The 15,074-nt window shown below is 40.1% G+C and overlaps 2 protein-coding genes across 2 annotated transcripts; one reads left to right on the forward strand and one right to left on the reverse strand.

Moving 5' to 3' along the window:
• Nucleotides 1-1,325: 1,325 nt before the first annotated feature.
• On the reverse strand, nt 1,326-13,821 carry LOC137981753 (tyrosine kinase receptor Cad96Ca-like). The gene is made up of 9 exons (XM_068828808.1): nt 13,611-13,821; nt 9,078-9,188; nt 8,529-8,719; nt 3,317-3,439; nt 3,096-3,166; nt 2,847-2,887; nt 2,604-2,700; nt 2,400-2,499; nt 1,326-1,682 (listed from the first exon to the last, which is right to left on the reverse strand). The coding sequence occupies exons 1-9, from the start codon at nt 13,819-13,821 to the stop codon at nt 1,614-1,616; spliced, it is 1,014 nt and encodes a 337-aa protein (XP_068684909.1). The 3' UTR covers nt 1,326-1,613.
• LOC137983431 (uncharacterized) lies at nt 5,628-7,270 on the forward strand. The gene has a single exon (XM_068830625.1). The coding sequence runs from the start codon at nt 5,669-5,671 to the stop codon at nt 7,268-7,270; it is 1,602 nt and encodes a 533-aa protein (XP_068686726.1). The 5' UTR covers nt 5,628-5,668.
• Nucleotides 13,822-15,074: the final 1,253 nt, after the last annotated feature.

Below are 15,074 nucleotides of genomic sequence, written 5' to 3' on the forward strand. Positions count from 1 at the left end.
TCGCAATGAGTTCTCGTAAAATTGGGGGGAAATTTCACTAGCTTGTGTTTTTCGGAATTTGTTTAAAGTATCTCAAGGTAATTTAGTGTTGGAATGGATCTTTTCTTAAGTTTGTCCTTTCTTGGTTGCATTGTCGTATTTTGCCGATTCTTGTTCCAAGCCAAGTTGGCGTGTTTCAATGAATACATCAAAATGTAAATGATTTCGTTTTCAGCTCTAGGTATCGTCTTTACTGTGGAATAGAGTACATCAGTAAAACTTTATTTTTTTTTAATTTTTAACCTTTAACTGACAAAGTTGTTGTTGTTGTTGTTTTTATGGTTTCTAATTTTAGCGTGATTCCTATTCGTTGACTATTGACAGTTGACTCTAAAATGCCTTTTTTTTCCTTTTCCATTTGCTCGTTGAGGGTGTGCTTGTTTTCTATTAAAACTCATGCGGTTCAAGAAAAAAATATATGCGTAACCACTGTAGAAGGGTTGATAACTTCACTGGAAAAAAAGCGTTTTTTTCAGCCCGGGCGCAGGTTTTAGTTTGCTTGACTGCTCAGAAGACACTAATGCAAGTCAAATATCATTTTAGGTTCTTATTTTTGAATTAAAGGTATTCTAACGCTTTATTAAATGACAGCAAGTAGAGTTTTACATTTCTCTCCAGCCTACCGCTTCACGCCCTTTGCTCTCCTGCCTGTTCTTTGTATCTGAGCAACGTAATTATGACACTAGAAGTGCATCCTCTCAGTATCTAAATTCTTGTTCCATTAGAATGAATATTAGGAAATTTTCTCCAACAATTATTGGATTTTATTATTGGAATGATATCCCTAGATCTCTTCGTGAGAAGCCAACCAGGCAATTATTTAAAAAGGCACTCTATTGGAATTTTCTTGCTCAGTATTGATCACTCCCATATTTACTTTTACATCTTATTTGTCCTGCTTGAATGTTTTTTTCCCGTTTCCCCAGTGGTACATTTTCTATCTTTTATCCTAAACAGAAATGTAATTTAGTAAAGGGGCATGTTATTAGTTAAGCTAGCTTGTGCTTGGCATATTGTATAATAAATTGATGTATTTTGAAGGAAATGGAGGAAATAAAAAAATCAGAAAAATACAATACTTCATCAACCATTTAATGCACAGATGAGATAGTATATTCTCAGGAAACCTAAATGGGATTTCGGGAAAGCTAGCACCCGGCTCGTCTTTTGAAACACTTTATACAGATCTCATACTCAAGCAATCGTTCAACAGAATTTATTTCAACTTGTAAACATTAAAACAAAAATGGAAAAAATGCTGAAGCATATGGGTTTTTAAGAATCGTTTCACTAAAAAAAAATTGTAGAAACAGTGTGCTCAAATTTACTTATGTAATCATTAAACTATTTGTCTCACTTAAAGGCAAACCTTCAACAGACAGGTTTCTCGACCGCCATCTAAAGGCAACCTAGTACAGTGTATCTATCAATTAAAACAAAACAAAAAAAGACACTTAAATTTACTTTGTCTCAGAATTTTCTAAAATTCCCTTTGTTCGATTTTCTTTTTCCCGTGATCGTTGCCTAATCTTAATTCTTTGATAGTCCAACCATACTTAGCTCTTCTACATCATCTACCCGGCAGTCAGATCAGTGACATTGGCATACATTCTTGTATCGTACTGACTGAGGTTTACATAGGTCTGCAAAAGAAAATATTGATTGTGTTTAAGTTACTTGATTATGTGAGCCAACCACCTCATACTATGGTAGATTATTTCGAACACTCAGGAAAGCCAAGAAGGAGCGAATAGGAAATATTTGCTAGCAAATAGGATTTTTATGCTTTTTCATAGTGCTCTCTATCAATTGTTTACATGTAGTACTTTTCTGTATGCATAACCACTTTTCTGTGTATGCCAAGGGGTAAGAAATTCGGCAATTAGTAGTACCCCCTCTTCGTTGTGATATCATGCACGTGATTAGACTGACGCGTCCACTCATATCTGCGTCTCTTCGAGGCAACAAGATTCTTTTTTAACCCCCACCTCCTCCCCTTCTCCTTACGCTTTTCTCCAAGTTGTTATGCACAATTTTGGCGTTCTGTAGCCCCCACCTTTACTGGGGCCAATTAAATTCATTAAAGCGGCTATGGGCAGCTGCCCATAGCCAATTTAGTCCATCCAATGTTTTTGTGTTATTCTAAGGGGGCCCCTGTAAACGAGTTTCAGGAAAAGCGGCCTAGCCTTCTGTAGATGGAATTATATTTTTCGCACATGGGAAAGCATAAAGGGTAATTCGCAGGTGGCTGTGAGAATAATTCCATTAAAAAAGAAACCGAGATGACAGTGAAAGACAGGCTAGGTTCGTGAGGAGCAAACTAATTCATTAATCCCCACAATCCTCCCTTTATTATTTACCTTGTGATTCCTTTCCATATCCTTTATTGTTCTCCTCAACTTTTCAAATGTAGGTCGATCACTTGGGTGTTCTTCCCAACATTTCATCATGATTTCAAACCTAAATTTTAAGACATTTTACTTCACTCTTTGGAGGGAACGTGTTTTCAAGCACTACTCATTTCCTGATTATTCAGTACCACAATTGAGATGAAAGTTATTTACAGTTTGCTATCCACATGTCTTGGCTTAGGCATCCTGTATCCTTCTTGAATTTTATTCGCAATGAGCCCGGCGTCTGTGTCCGGGTATGGCGATCCACCTATAGGTATAAAATTACAGTCTCAATAACGTTTGCTACGAAAATTGTAAAATTTACATAGTTATCGCCATTGATTGTTAAAATATTCCCGGTTATACAGTTGCACATTTTTTGTCAGTGGAACACCTATTTAAATTGCAGCTTACCAACAGTCAGGATTTCATAGAGTAGGATGCCATAACTCCACCTTCATTATAGGAGTGAAACAAATAAAAGTACAAAATGAGAGGGGAAGTAAGGAAGTATGCATTTCAAAAATAGAACAATCATTGGAGCAAAGAAGCTACAACAAACAAATTACGCAATTTAGGTCGGCTGCAAAATGCTTGGTAAATGACAACAACAAATCCCCAATGGAAACGGAATTGACTTTCTACTGAAACGGAAACACTTACACATCACTTTGTGTCGTGTATATGCCATAAAGCAAGGCCTCGTATGCGGTCCACTTGACAGGTAGTCGACCCTATATACAGAGATCATCACGGAATGCTGTTAGTAAAAAACAATATATCTGGTAGTTTTGCTGTGCAAACAAGTTGAGCGTAAACTGCGACTAAGTTTCTTCGCAGTAAATGAACTCTTTTTGCAAGGAAAAGTTTAGTTGTAGCCTTACCGGACTTTTTCTGGTATAAATGTCTTCCTGACCCACATTCCTCGCCATCCCAAAATCTGTCACCTTGCATCTCTCTCCTTCACCAACAAGAACATTTCTCGCCGCCAAGTCGCGATGGACAATCTTAAAGAAATTGCATGTGAATATGTACTGCAAAGAGACTCCGTTATGGACAAGCATAACTCCACTGATCAAAAGAGTCTTACCTTCCAGAAATGATAAAGTATTTTAAGTGGGGCTTGTTATCGAGTGAACGTATTCATATCAATCTACAATTTAATTGACATTAGTTTGAGACCTGTAATGCGGACTCATCAGTGAACAGCAAAAGAACAAAATATTTTAAATCACACATGGCATTAAAATACCTCTACGGGTAGGACACACGGATTTATTAAAAAATAATAATAATAATAATTGCTATTATTATTATTATTATTATTATTATTATTGTCGTTATTGTTATCATTATCATTATCATTATCATTATTTATTATTATTTAGTATTACTATTATTATTATTAATATTATTATCATTATTATCATAATCATCATCATCATCATTATTATGTGCATAAACATGGTGGACGTGTAAGGAATAGCTCCCCAAAAAATATGATGGCTCGAAGGAAATGGACAGACCAAATGAATGAGGACCTCCTCGAATGTAAAAAAACTGGACAGAGTCTGGTTTCGTCGAACTATGCGCCTCTTAATAGTGGTGGAAGAAAGAAAGGTTACATTGAAGTAATGACTGAGTTATGGGAGGCGAAAGGCTACGCACACCTTGGTTTTAAAAGCCACAATTTAACAACGCAAGCCGCTAGACTTGAGAAAGCAAGCGCCAATAATACTTTTAGATGCAACGATTCAACCGATGGCTGCAGCAGGTCTGAGAGCGAGCCGGCCAAGAGAGAGTTGGTACTCGAAGGAAATAATATTCAAGATGGCTCACAAAGAAATCAAAGTCTTCGCCAAGTTGAAAATGCTAATTCAGCGCAATCGAATTTGCATAGCCTACTAATCGATCAGTCACGCGATTGCAACCAACAACCCCCCACGGGACCATCCAGCGAATTACCAGATCAAAACAAAATAAAGCCAAACCTGCCCGACTACGAGGTGTTTCCCTCTGAAATTAAGAACAAAAAATGGGGCGATATCAGCCACGAAAGCTTCTGCAATTCAATAAATGCTATCTATGATGAAATTGTCCACTACAGGAGAAACATCTTTAATCTACCGTCTGGCCGAGCCGGGAAGAGTTTCGTCGAAGAACTGGCTTTTTGGATCAGGAAATTCAATGTCAATTCCGACCTGAACTCAATCGCTTTAAAGGCCTTCATGATACTTCCAACCCTGATCCTGCAAAAGCCTTCCGCAACTTCTAAAAGTAAAGAGCATAGCGCAGCATTAAAGCGCCGTTTAACACTCTGGAGGCAAGGAGATCTTAGCCAGTTGCTCAGCGAAGTGAGGTTTATCCAGAGAAAGTTTAAGAGTTCGAAGAAGGCAAGAACAGTGGAAGATCTTTCTAAGGTTTTCGCAAAGCTTGTTATGCAAGGAAAACTGTCAGCAGCTTTAAAACTCTTGGAGAATGAGAGTTCATCAGGTTTGCTCGATCTATCACCTGCAGTCCTGCAAGGGCTAAAAGACAAACATCCAGAAGCCGCTGAGATTGCAGAGGAGAGCCTGTTACATGGCCCGATCAACTCTATCCCACCAGGTGTGTTTGACCTCATAGATGAGGAAATGATTTTTAAGTCAGCCAGTAGAACCAAAGGCTCCGCGGGACCATCAGGAATGGATTCCGAAATTTACAAACGGATCTTATGCTCAAAGAATTTTAAGAACGAAGGGAAAATGTTAAGGGAAGAGCTAGCCATATTTACAAGACAACTACTCACAAAGTCGTACCACCCGTCTTTGTTGGAGGCATATACATCATGCAGGCTTATACCGCTCGACAAAGATCCGGGAATTCGCCCAATCGGTGTCGGAGAGGTTTTGAGACGGATAATAGGTAAAACTGTGTCCGTGTTCCTTAAAGAGGATATCAAGGATGCCGCGGGGCCCCTACAAGTTTGTGCAGGCCACAGCGCAGGGGCAGAGGCCGCGATACACGCCATGAGCCAGATTTTCGATGAGGAGGGGTCAGATGGAGTACTGTTGATCGATGCAAGTAATGCATTTAACCAAATGAACAGATCTGTAGCTTTGCACAACATTCAGATTTTATGCAAGGAAATGGCGCTTTATATAATTAACACCTACAGAAGCCCATCTAGACTTTTCATCTGTGGGGGAGGTGAAATACTCTCACAGGAGGGGACAACACAGGGCGACCCCCTTGCTATGGCTTGGTACTCGGTTAACACATCAATGATGATTTATTATTTGAGAGCACACTGCCCGGGGGTTAAACAAGCATGGCTCGCGGATGATTCGGCAGGCGGTGGAGTAATCACATCGCTTTACGATTGGTACAAGCTGTTGAGTCAGGAAGGAGAGAAGTTCGGTTACCTTGTGAATGGGTCAAAGAGTTGGCTTATAGTAAAGTCAGAGGAAGCTGCCGCAGAAGCAGCGAGAGTATTCGGTGATGAAGTTAATATCACTATTGAGGGTCAACGTCATCTAGGAGCGGTCATTGGATCACAAGAATACAAGGATATGTATTGTAAGGAGAAAGTGCGTGCATGGAAAGGGGAACTTGAAACACTATCAGAAATTGCTAAGAATCAGCCCCACGCAGCGTATATCGCTTTTACGAAGGGGTTCAAGTCCAAGTTTACTTATTTTCTTCGCACAATTGAGTCATTTGAGGACTATATCGACCCAGTCCAGGAGGTAATCGACGATCTACTACTTCCAACATTCTTTGGCCAGACAGAGCCCCTTCCCGACGAAGTGCGCCAACTCGCTACCTTGACAACGGCCCAAGGGGGACTAGGCGTGCCGGATCTGAGATCGGAAGCACCACAACAGTTTACCGCATCAGCATCAATCACAGCCGCACATGTAGACTCCATAACAACTCAGAGTACCATCATGATAACAGGCGAAAATTCCGTAGAGGAGCTGAAACGTCACCACCAGGCGCTAAAGGCCGAAAGGGAAAAGGCAAAAATGGAGTCGATTGACTCCACCCTCTCCCCTGATCTTCTTCGATTGGCCAATCAAGCAAGAGACAAAGGGGCCAGCTCTTGGCTTAACGCGATCCCCCTCAAAGATCAAGGTCTAGCTCTTAACAAGCAAGAATTCAGAGACTCTCTGCGGCTACGTTACAACTTGCCTCTCACCGACCTACCAGCCCAGTGCGTTTGTGGGGATAGATTCAATGTTGGCCACGCCCTCTCTTGTAAAAAAGGAGGGTTTGTGGCACAAAGGCATGATGGTGTACGAAACCTACTGACATCATTCATCACCAAAGTTTGTAAGAATGTGGAGGCGGAGCCACGCCTCTTACCTCTTGACAACGAACGGATGCATCTTAGAAGCGCAGTTACCAGCTCAGAGGCACGTTTAGACATCAAGGCGGGAGATTTCTGGTCTAGAGGAGTTACAGCATTTTTCGACGTCAGGGTCACGCATGTTAACTCCAAATGTAACCAGAGCAAGCCGACATCTGAAGTCTTTAAAGACCAAGAAGAGGAGAAAAAGCGGAAATATCAGCAACGAGTGCTTGAGGTCGAGATGGGATCCTTTACACCCTTGGTTTTCGGAACGAACGGTGGGATGGGAAATGAGTGCCAACGATTTCTTAAGCACTTAGCAGACAAGTTAGTACAGAAGGACGGTGAGCCCTATAACAACGTCATTAATTGGCTCAGAACTGTCATCTCATTTGAACTCTTAAGATCAGTACATGCGTGCGTAAGAGGGTCCCGAGTACCTTTCCGGAATATAGGAGACTCTCTTGACGATTGCCGGATTAATGTCGCCACCGCCGGCATTTAAATTTTTAATTTAATTTGAGTTTTATCATTATCATTATTATTATTATTTATTTTTATCAGATACATGTAAGATTCAAGTTTGTATGAAAAAGTGCTCAATGAAGTTTGTTATTATTATTATTATTATTATTATTTTCTTTTTTTTTTTTTTTGAAGTTTTAAAACAGAGAAATACTTAATTGCTTGTAAATTTATAGTTCTTACCTTTTGGAGATATTTTAATGTTTGTAAATATTTTTATCATGGAAATAAAGTGATTATTGGTTATTATTATGATTATTATTATTATTATCATTATTATTTTTATTATTATTGTTATCATTATCATTATCATTTATTATTATTATTATTATTATTAATTTTTATTGTTATTATTTATTATAATTATTATTATTATAATAATAATAATAATAATAATTATTATTATTATTATTCAGTTTGGAGACGTCTGAAGAAAAATCCATAAGTTAGTGATAAGTAATGGTAATAAGACTGAGTAAAGTCCAATTGTATTAATATGTCTTAATATGATTTGATTTGATTTTTGCACGACCCTACAAGCTATCTAGCTTTAAGCAGTATCGTGTGAAAAAAAAAAAAAAGTTATATTATTCTTCGGTCTGTAATCATATGAGTCATGACAAAATCGGAGGACCGCGCAGCTGGAGTCCTATTTGTTTATGACGAGTATGATTATACGAATTGGACCAAGCGAAGTCCTATTATCAATTAATCATTAAATTTACAATTCCCTAGAAAAGAAGAAGAGCCATATTATGAAAGGAAGGGGAAATTTGCATTGAAAGACTAAGAAAGGTGGCAAAATTGTACACATTGCACATTAATGCTGTTCTGAAGCTATTGACTCAGCTTTACACATTGTACTTTGCAGAAAGAAGTGCCCTGTTTAGCATTCCAGCTGAATAGTTGTTCTGCGCCGTTCTGCATTTTTCATGCATGGTTGCGTTTTTCACTGACGTAAGACTTGTTTTTCACTCGTCAATTAGCAACCAGCCATCCATTAAATTTAATTGTGTAGTCAATTTGTCCAATACCAACTTGGCAAGTAGGTTATATTCACAGCTCTTTAAACTAAACTAGACTAAAGTTCTCTAACTCAGTATATGTCTGATTATTAATCTGGTTGTAGTTTTGTTTGTAATAATGAAAATTGTGAAAAAGTATTTTCATGGTATTCCAAACATTTATTTCGCATTTATGCATGCTGACTGAGGGCAAACTCCCCTTGTTGAACAAACCTTTTTCCAAGACAAGTAACACATGCCATCAGCAACCTGCCACGCGAATTTTATCAGCTGTTCCGAAGTCAGATTGGTCTCCGGTTGTACATCCGGGTTGTTATAATAAGTGTCGTTTAGTCCTCGGCTCTTTCTTAGGTATCCTAAGAGGTCTCCACTTGGAACATACTCGATCAAGACCATCAGTGGTTCTGTGGGAAACAAGGTTCTTGGTATAAAGGGTGTTCATATGCATCCTAGGAGGTACTGGCTTCTGTAAGTACACTCTTAAAAACATCCCAATCCTAATGAGTTACGTTTTAGACGATGCAGAATAAAAACGAAGCTACGTTGCAAGAAATCAACTGCTTGATGAAAGTGACTCAGGATTCTTGAGTTTTCTTTTGCTTATTCTTTGGGCCTCTCCTGTGCTCTTTTTTTTCTTTTTTTGAATCCAGTTTTCATCGCTACCCCACCTCGATCCACAACAAAATAGGCTTTGTTCATCTGTTAAATGAGAATAAAAATTAAACAACAACAGCAAACAAACAACAATTTATGGAGATTTACCGGTTTCAGTGACGCATCCGATAAGCTTGATCACGTGAGGATGGGGCTTTAGTTTTTTCATTAGCTCCAATTCTGATAACAAATCCTTTCTATCCGATGGAGGAGCATTGACTAGAAAGTAAGGAATAAAACCTGTAAACGGCTTCATTCGATATAACAAACAAAGCAGTTGGTTAGGGAGGACAAAAATAGTAGTAGAACAGATGAGTTTTGGAGTGTAAGTAGTTTGAGTTATTTGAGGTAACAGCAAAACAATGGAAGGAGCAGAAAAAAAAAATTGTGAGGATCAAGTTATGCACGGTTGTATATATATATCAAGTTATGCACGGCTGTATATCTATATATATATATCTAACTGGATTTGTCAAAAGGTGCCTGCAGAAATTGTGAAAACAAGCCAATTCTGCTACTGTCACAGACTTAAAGAAAAGCTACCCTCCCCACCCCTGTGCTTTGGTCAGACAACTAACAATCACCTACCCACACCACAGTGTGGGTTCACTCTAATTGGTGATCAAAAGCAAACTATCATTGAAGCCTAGACTAGTCCAGGAAAAATTGCCAATCAAGACAAGCTACAGTGTTAAGTCTGACTTAACAAGGCCACAAAATCTCACTGCAGTTAAAGTCACAAAGCAGCAACCCCCCCAGCCCTGTGCTTTTGACACACAACTCACAGTTAGAACTGTCCCTGGGCTGTTTGGCAAAGCAGGCCTTGACGGCAAGCCCCCTCAATTTTGAGAGGCCACAATGGCTTGAACACGGGCTGCGCCCGTGCTCAAGCGAAAACTCCAGTAGCTACCTTTTAGCAAATTCGCTCAGATATCAAGGGCAAAACGCCTAAAATTCAGTCAAAAATCGGCTGATCACACTCGATTTACTCAGCCTGGCTCACAGAATGCCATTCTGGAGAGAAACGCACAGATAACTATAAATTTCTAACTGGATTTGTCAAAAGGTGCCTGCAGAAATTGTGAAAACAAGCCAATTCTGCTACTGTCACAGACTTAAAGAAAAGCTACCCTCCCCACCCCTGTGCTTTGGTCAGACAACTAACAATCACCTACCCACACCACAGTGTGGGTTCACTCTAATTGGTGATCAAAAGCAAACTATCATTGAAGCCTAGACTAGTCCAGGAAAAATTGCCAATCAAGACAAGCTACAGTGTTAAGTCTGACTTAACAAGGCCACAAACTCTCACTGCAGTTAAAGTCACAAAGCAGCAACCCCCCCAGCCCTGTGCTTTTGACACACAACTCACAGCTAGAACTGTCCCTGGGCTGTTTGGCAAAGCAGGCCTTGACGGCAAGCCCCCTCAATTTTGAGAGGCCACAATGGCTTGAACACGGGCTGCGCCCGTGCTCAAGCGAAAACTCCAGTAGCTACCTTTTAGCAAATTCGCTCAGATATCAAGGGCAAAACGCCTAAAATTCAGTCAAAAATCGGCTGATCACACTCGATTTACTCAGCCTGGCTCACAGAATGCCATTCTGGAGAGAAACGCACAGATAACTATAAATTTCTAACTGGATTTGTCAAAAGGTGCCTGCAGAAATTGTGAAAACAAGCCAATTCTGCTACTGTCACAGACTTAAAGAAAAGCTACCCTCCCCACCCCTGTGCTTTGGTCAGACAACTAACAATCACCTACCCACACCACAGTGTGGGTTCACTCTAATTGGTGATCAAAAGCAAACTATCATTGAAACCTAGACTAGTCCAGGAAAAATTGCCAATCAAGACAAGCTACAGTGTTAAGTCTGACTTAACAAGGCCACAAACTCTCACTGCAGTTAAAGTCACAAAGCAGCAACCCCCCCAGCCCTGTGCTTTTGACACACAACTCACAGTTAGAACTGTCCCTGGGCTGTTTGGCAAAGCAGGCCTTGACGGCAAGCCCCCTCAATTTTGAGAGGCCACAATGGCTTGAACACGGGCTGCGCCCGTGCTCAAGCGAAAACTCCAGTAGCTACCTTTTAGCAAATTCGCTCAGATATCAAGGGCAAAACGCCTAAAATTCAGTCAAAAATCGGCTGATCACACTCGATTTACTCAGCCTGGCTCACAGAATGCCATTCTGGAGAGAAACGCACAGATAACTATAAATTTCTAACTGGATTTGTCAAAAGGTGCCTGCAGAAATTGTGAAAACAAGCCAATTCTGCTACTGTCACAGACTTAAAGAAAAGCTACCCTCCCCACCCCTGTGCTTTGGTCAGACAACTAACAATCACCTACCCACACCACAGTGTGGGTTCACTCTAATTGGTGATCAAAAGCAAACTATCATTGAAGCCTAGACTAGTCCAGGAAAAATTGCCAATCAAGACAAGCTACAGTGTTAAGTCTGACTTAACAAGGCCACAAACTCTCACTGCAGTTAAAGTCACAAAGCAGCAACCCCCCCAGCCCTGTGCTTTTGACACACAACTCACAGTTAGAACTGTCCCTGGGCTGTTTGGCAAAGCAGGCCTTGACGGCAAGCCCCCTCAATTTTGAGAGGCCACAATGGCTTGAACACGGGCTGCGCCCGTGCTCAAGCGAAAACTCCAGTAGCTACCTTTTAGCAAATTCGCTCAGATATCAAGGGCAAAACGCCTAAAATTCAGTCAAAAATCGGCTGATCACACTCGATTTACTCAGCCTGGCTCACAGAATGCCATTCTGGAGAGAAACGCACAGATAACTATAAATTTCTAACTGGATTTGTCAAAAGGTGCCTGCAGAAATTGTGAAAACAAGCCAATTCTGCTACTGTCACAGACTTAAAGAAAAGCTACCCTCCCCACCCCTGTGCTTTGGTCAGACAACTAACAATCACCTACCCACACCACAGTGTGGGTTCACTCTAATTGGTGATCAAAAGCAAACTATCATTGAAGCCTAGACTAGTCCAGGAAAAATTGCCAATCAAGACAAGCTACAGTGTTAAGTCTGACTTAACAAGGCCACAAACTCTAACTGCAGTTAAAGTCACAAAGCAGCAACCCCCCCAGCCCTGTGCTTTTGACACACAACTCACAGTTAGAACTGTCCCTGGGCTGTTTGGCAAAGCAGGCCTTGACGGCAAGCCCCCTCAATTTTGGGAGGCCACAATGGCTTGAACACGGGCTGCGCCCGTGCTCAAGCGAAAACTCCAGTAGCTACCTTTTAGCAAATTCGCTCAGATATATATATATATATATGTAATAAGGAAATAACTTCTTGAGGCATATATGTTTCTAATCGGTTGAATACTTCAAACGTTTCGCCGTTTAGAGCTTCGTCAGTGAATGAAGATTATAAGTACAAGATTGGTTTATGTAAAAAACTTAGTACAATAGCTCATTAATTTGATGGTGTTAATCTAGATTTAGAGCTCGTCCATTGCAACCATTCATAACGTTCTCATGCTTGCGGATTTCTAGCGCTTCAATGATTTTACGCGTGCGGATGTCGTGGATGTTCCTGTGGAGGATTCCCCAAGAGATATCTTGCATAGATGGTTTGTTATGGTTGATCAAATGTGAATAAACCGTCTGTTTCACCATTCTGATATGTTCTTTTATTCTGGATCCGATAGTTCTACTTGTTTCGCCGATATAAACCGTGTCGCAGTGCGAGCATTTGATTTTGTATACACAGTTTTTTGTTAGGCATTGGTTAGTTCTTGTTGAAGAGCCGCACGTATCACAGGGATCTGGGCAGCACTTAACACCTGACGAAATAGTTACTACCGCTAACAGTGTCAATACTGCTCTGGGATAGTCACGGCCCGATCTCACAGAAGAGATAGATCCTCATTGGAGAGATAAGGCGCGCAGTGTCGCGTTCCACTGACCCTAGATCACAACCAAATTCGCTTAGATTAATCACAAAGATGTACACCAAGAATGGTTACCGCAGATCATTTACAAAATCAACAATCAAGCGCACTCTAAGAAAATGCAAGTCACAACCATCCGAACAAGAACAAGGTCTAGTCTACATCAAGATGCCATTTATCAACGAAGATCTCAAGAGGCAAACACAAGCAGTTTTAAAACGGACAGGTCTAGATAACATCAGAGTACACTATATCAATGGCTCCTCATCATCAAGAATATTCACGCCGCCCAAAGAAAAACAATGCTGCATAAACCAATCTTGTACTTATAATCTTCATTCACTGACGAGGCTGTAAACGGCGAAACGTTTGAAGTATTTAACCGATTAGAAACATATTAACATCTCTTTCTCTCTCTCTCTCTCTCTCTCTCTCTCTCTCTCTCTCTCTCTCTCTCTCTCTCTCTCTCTCTCTCTCTCTCTCTCTCTCTCTCTCTCTCTATATATATATATATATATATATATATATATAATTTTTTTTTTTTTCATTTAGGGTAAAAGTGTGGCCAGTAGGAGGTGGAAAGCTGTGTTCTTATTTATTTCTAGTGTTTATATCCTCTGATCACTGTCTCAACGCAAGTCGACTTTCTAAACCTTATAAAGCTAGTTTACCGCTTCAATTGTATGCTTTTACAAGAATATAACAAGGACAGGCGGGAACCAAACCTTTCAACATTTTTACTGCTACTGTTGTTTCCTCCTCATGTTCTTGTACGTTTTTCACTGTCGCCTGGGCAACCTGAGAAAAGGCTCCTTTACCGATGATTTTGATAACATAAACATCTTCTCGACTCACTTCCCAGCTTCTTCCAGACGGATGAAGTGGCATATAGTATCCACTTCCTGCAGCTGGAGTTGCATCGGTCGCTGACTCCATCGTGTTTAGATCACTGGGGGGCCCTATATTGTCTTCGACTTGCAAAGATACTGGATCCTGGTGATGATTAATCCAGAAAAATGACAGTCATGCACTAACTAGAAACTAGAAAGCCAACTAGAAAGCTCTACTCCTCTGGACCCCGCACACCTTTATACTGTTAACATTGTGGCCTAATATCATTCTTTTACCTTTTTTTATTATGTATAATACACATTGTGCGTGTAAATGCTATGGAAAGTGTGCATAAAAAAGAATTCAATTAAATTTAATCTCAGGTCAACTATTATTGTAACGGGCATTCCAGGAAAGGGCACAGTTGGAGCAGTGGTTACCCTTAAAGTTTTTCGATATATCAAATATTCACACATGGCTACAAGGCTTTGGGGTTAAATGTAACATTCGTTTGTTTAGAATTCTTCCTTGAGGTTTTTAGCACACAAAGCTGAGCGGTGAAATTTGACCACAAAGCCTCGTAGCCATGCTTGAATATTGAGATGTCGAACTGGGCCTATCCTACTAGCCTCTGTGCAGTTGTAAACTTGGTTGAAGTAGATGTGTAAATACACTATATAGAGGAACAACAGGAGAGCAGCCTTAAGCCTGCAGATAGAGAGTTTGGCGAGCATATGGCGAGAGTCATTGGACTCGACGCTTTGAAGACCCTTTCGAAAACATTAATAATTAATGAGCCTAACAGACTATCAAAATATTGATAAAATGATGCATGAGCTTAAACCCTTGTATGCTAATATATTCCTTTCACATGTTAAGCCTTTGTTCGCAATCCAGAAGGACGCACGTTGTGGAAATGGTTTTGATGCCGTTCAAAAAACTCGCAAGACGTGTTTTATCGGGTCTAAAAACACTCGACTACACCGATTGTTTTTAAAAATACAATAAAACACTGATGCTCGTTTTTAAAACATAATCACACTTTCTAAATCCAGGATTCACCTTATACACATGTATTCTTCTGGCGAGATCTTATTGACAACTTACCGCAGGTCTAACATCTCCACAACTTGGACACTGACGACGGCGTATTTTCCATACAATCACAGATAGAACAATAATTATAATGACCAGGAAGACGAATAAGTTGGGAAAAATATGCAGAGCAACGTAAAAACCTGACAAAAGGAAAGCACAAAGGTACTTGTTATGAAGGTCCACAAATTTGCTACTCAGAGCAATCGGTATTTGAATAGAACTCTTTCTTTCTTTTTTTGTTTTTGTTTTTGTTTTCTGGT

This window comes from Montipora foliosa, chromosome 13 (genome assembly GCF_036669935.1).
Source record: "Montipora foliosa isolate CH-2021 chromosome 13, ASM3666993v2, whole genome shotgun sequence".
In the NCBI taxonomy this organism is placed as follows: domain Eukaryota; kingdom Metazoa; phylum Cnidaria; class Anthozoa; order Scleractinia; family Acroporidae; genus Montipora; species Montipora foliosa.

Bases quoted from the DNA above. Each gene is read 5' to 3' on its own strand.
- LOC137983431 (XM_068830625.1), top strand. From the start codon at position 5,669: ATGGCTTGGTACTCGGTTAACACATCAATGATGATTTATTATTTGAGA.
- LOC137981753 (XM_068828808.1), bottom strand. From the start codon at position 13,821: ATGGAGTCAGCGACCGATGCAACTCCAGCTGCAGGAAGTGGATACTAT. The intron at 2,701-2,846 runs GTAAGCTGCAAT...TTATACCTATAG, and splicing joins CTATGAAATCCTGACTGTTG to GTGGATCGCCATACCCGGAC. The intron at 1,683-2,399 runs GTAAATAATAAA...TTTCTTTTGCAG, and splicing joins ATATGGAAAGGAATCACAAG to ACCTATGTAAACCTCAGTCA.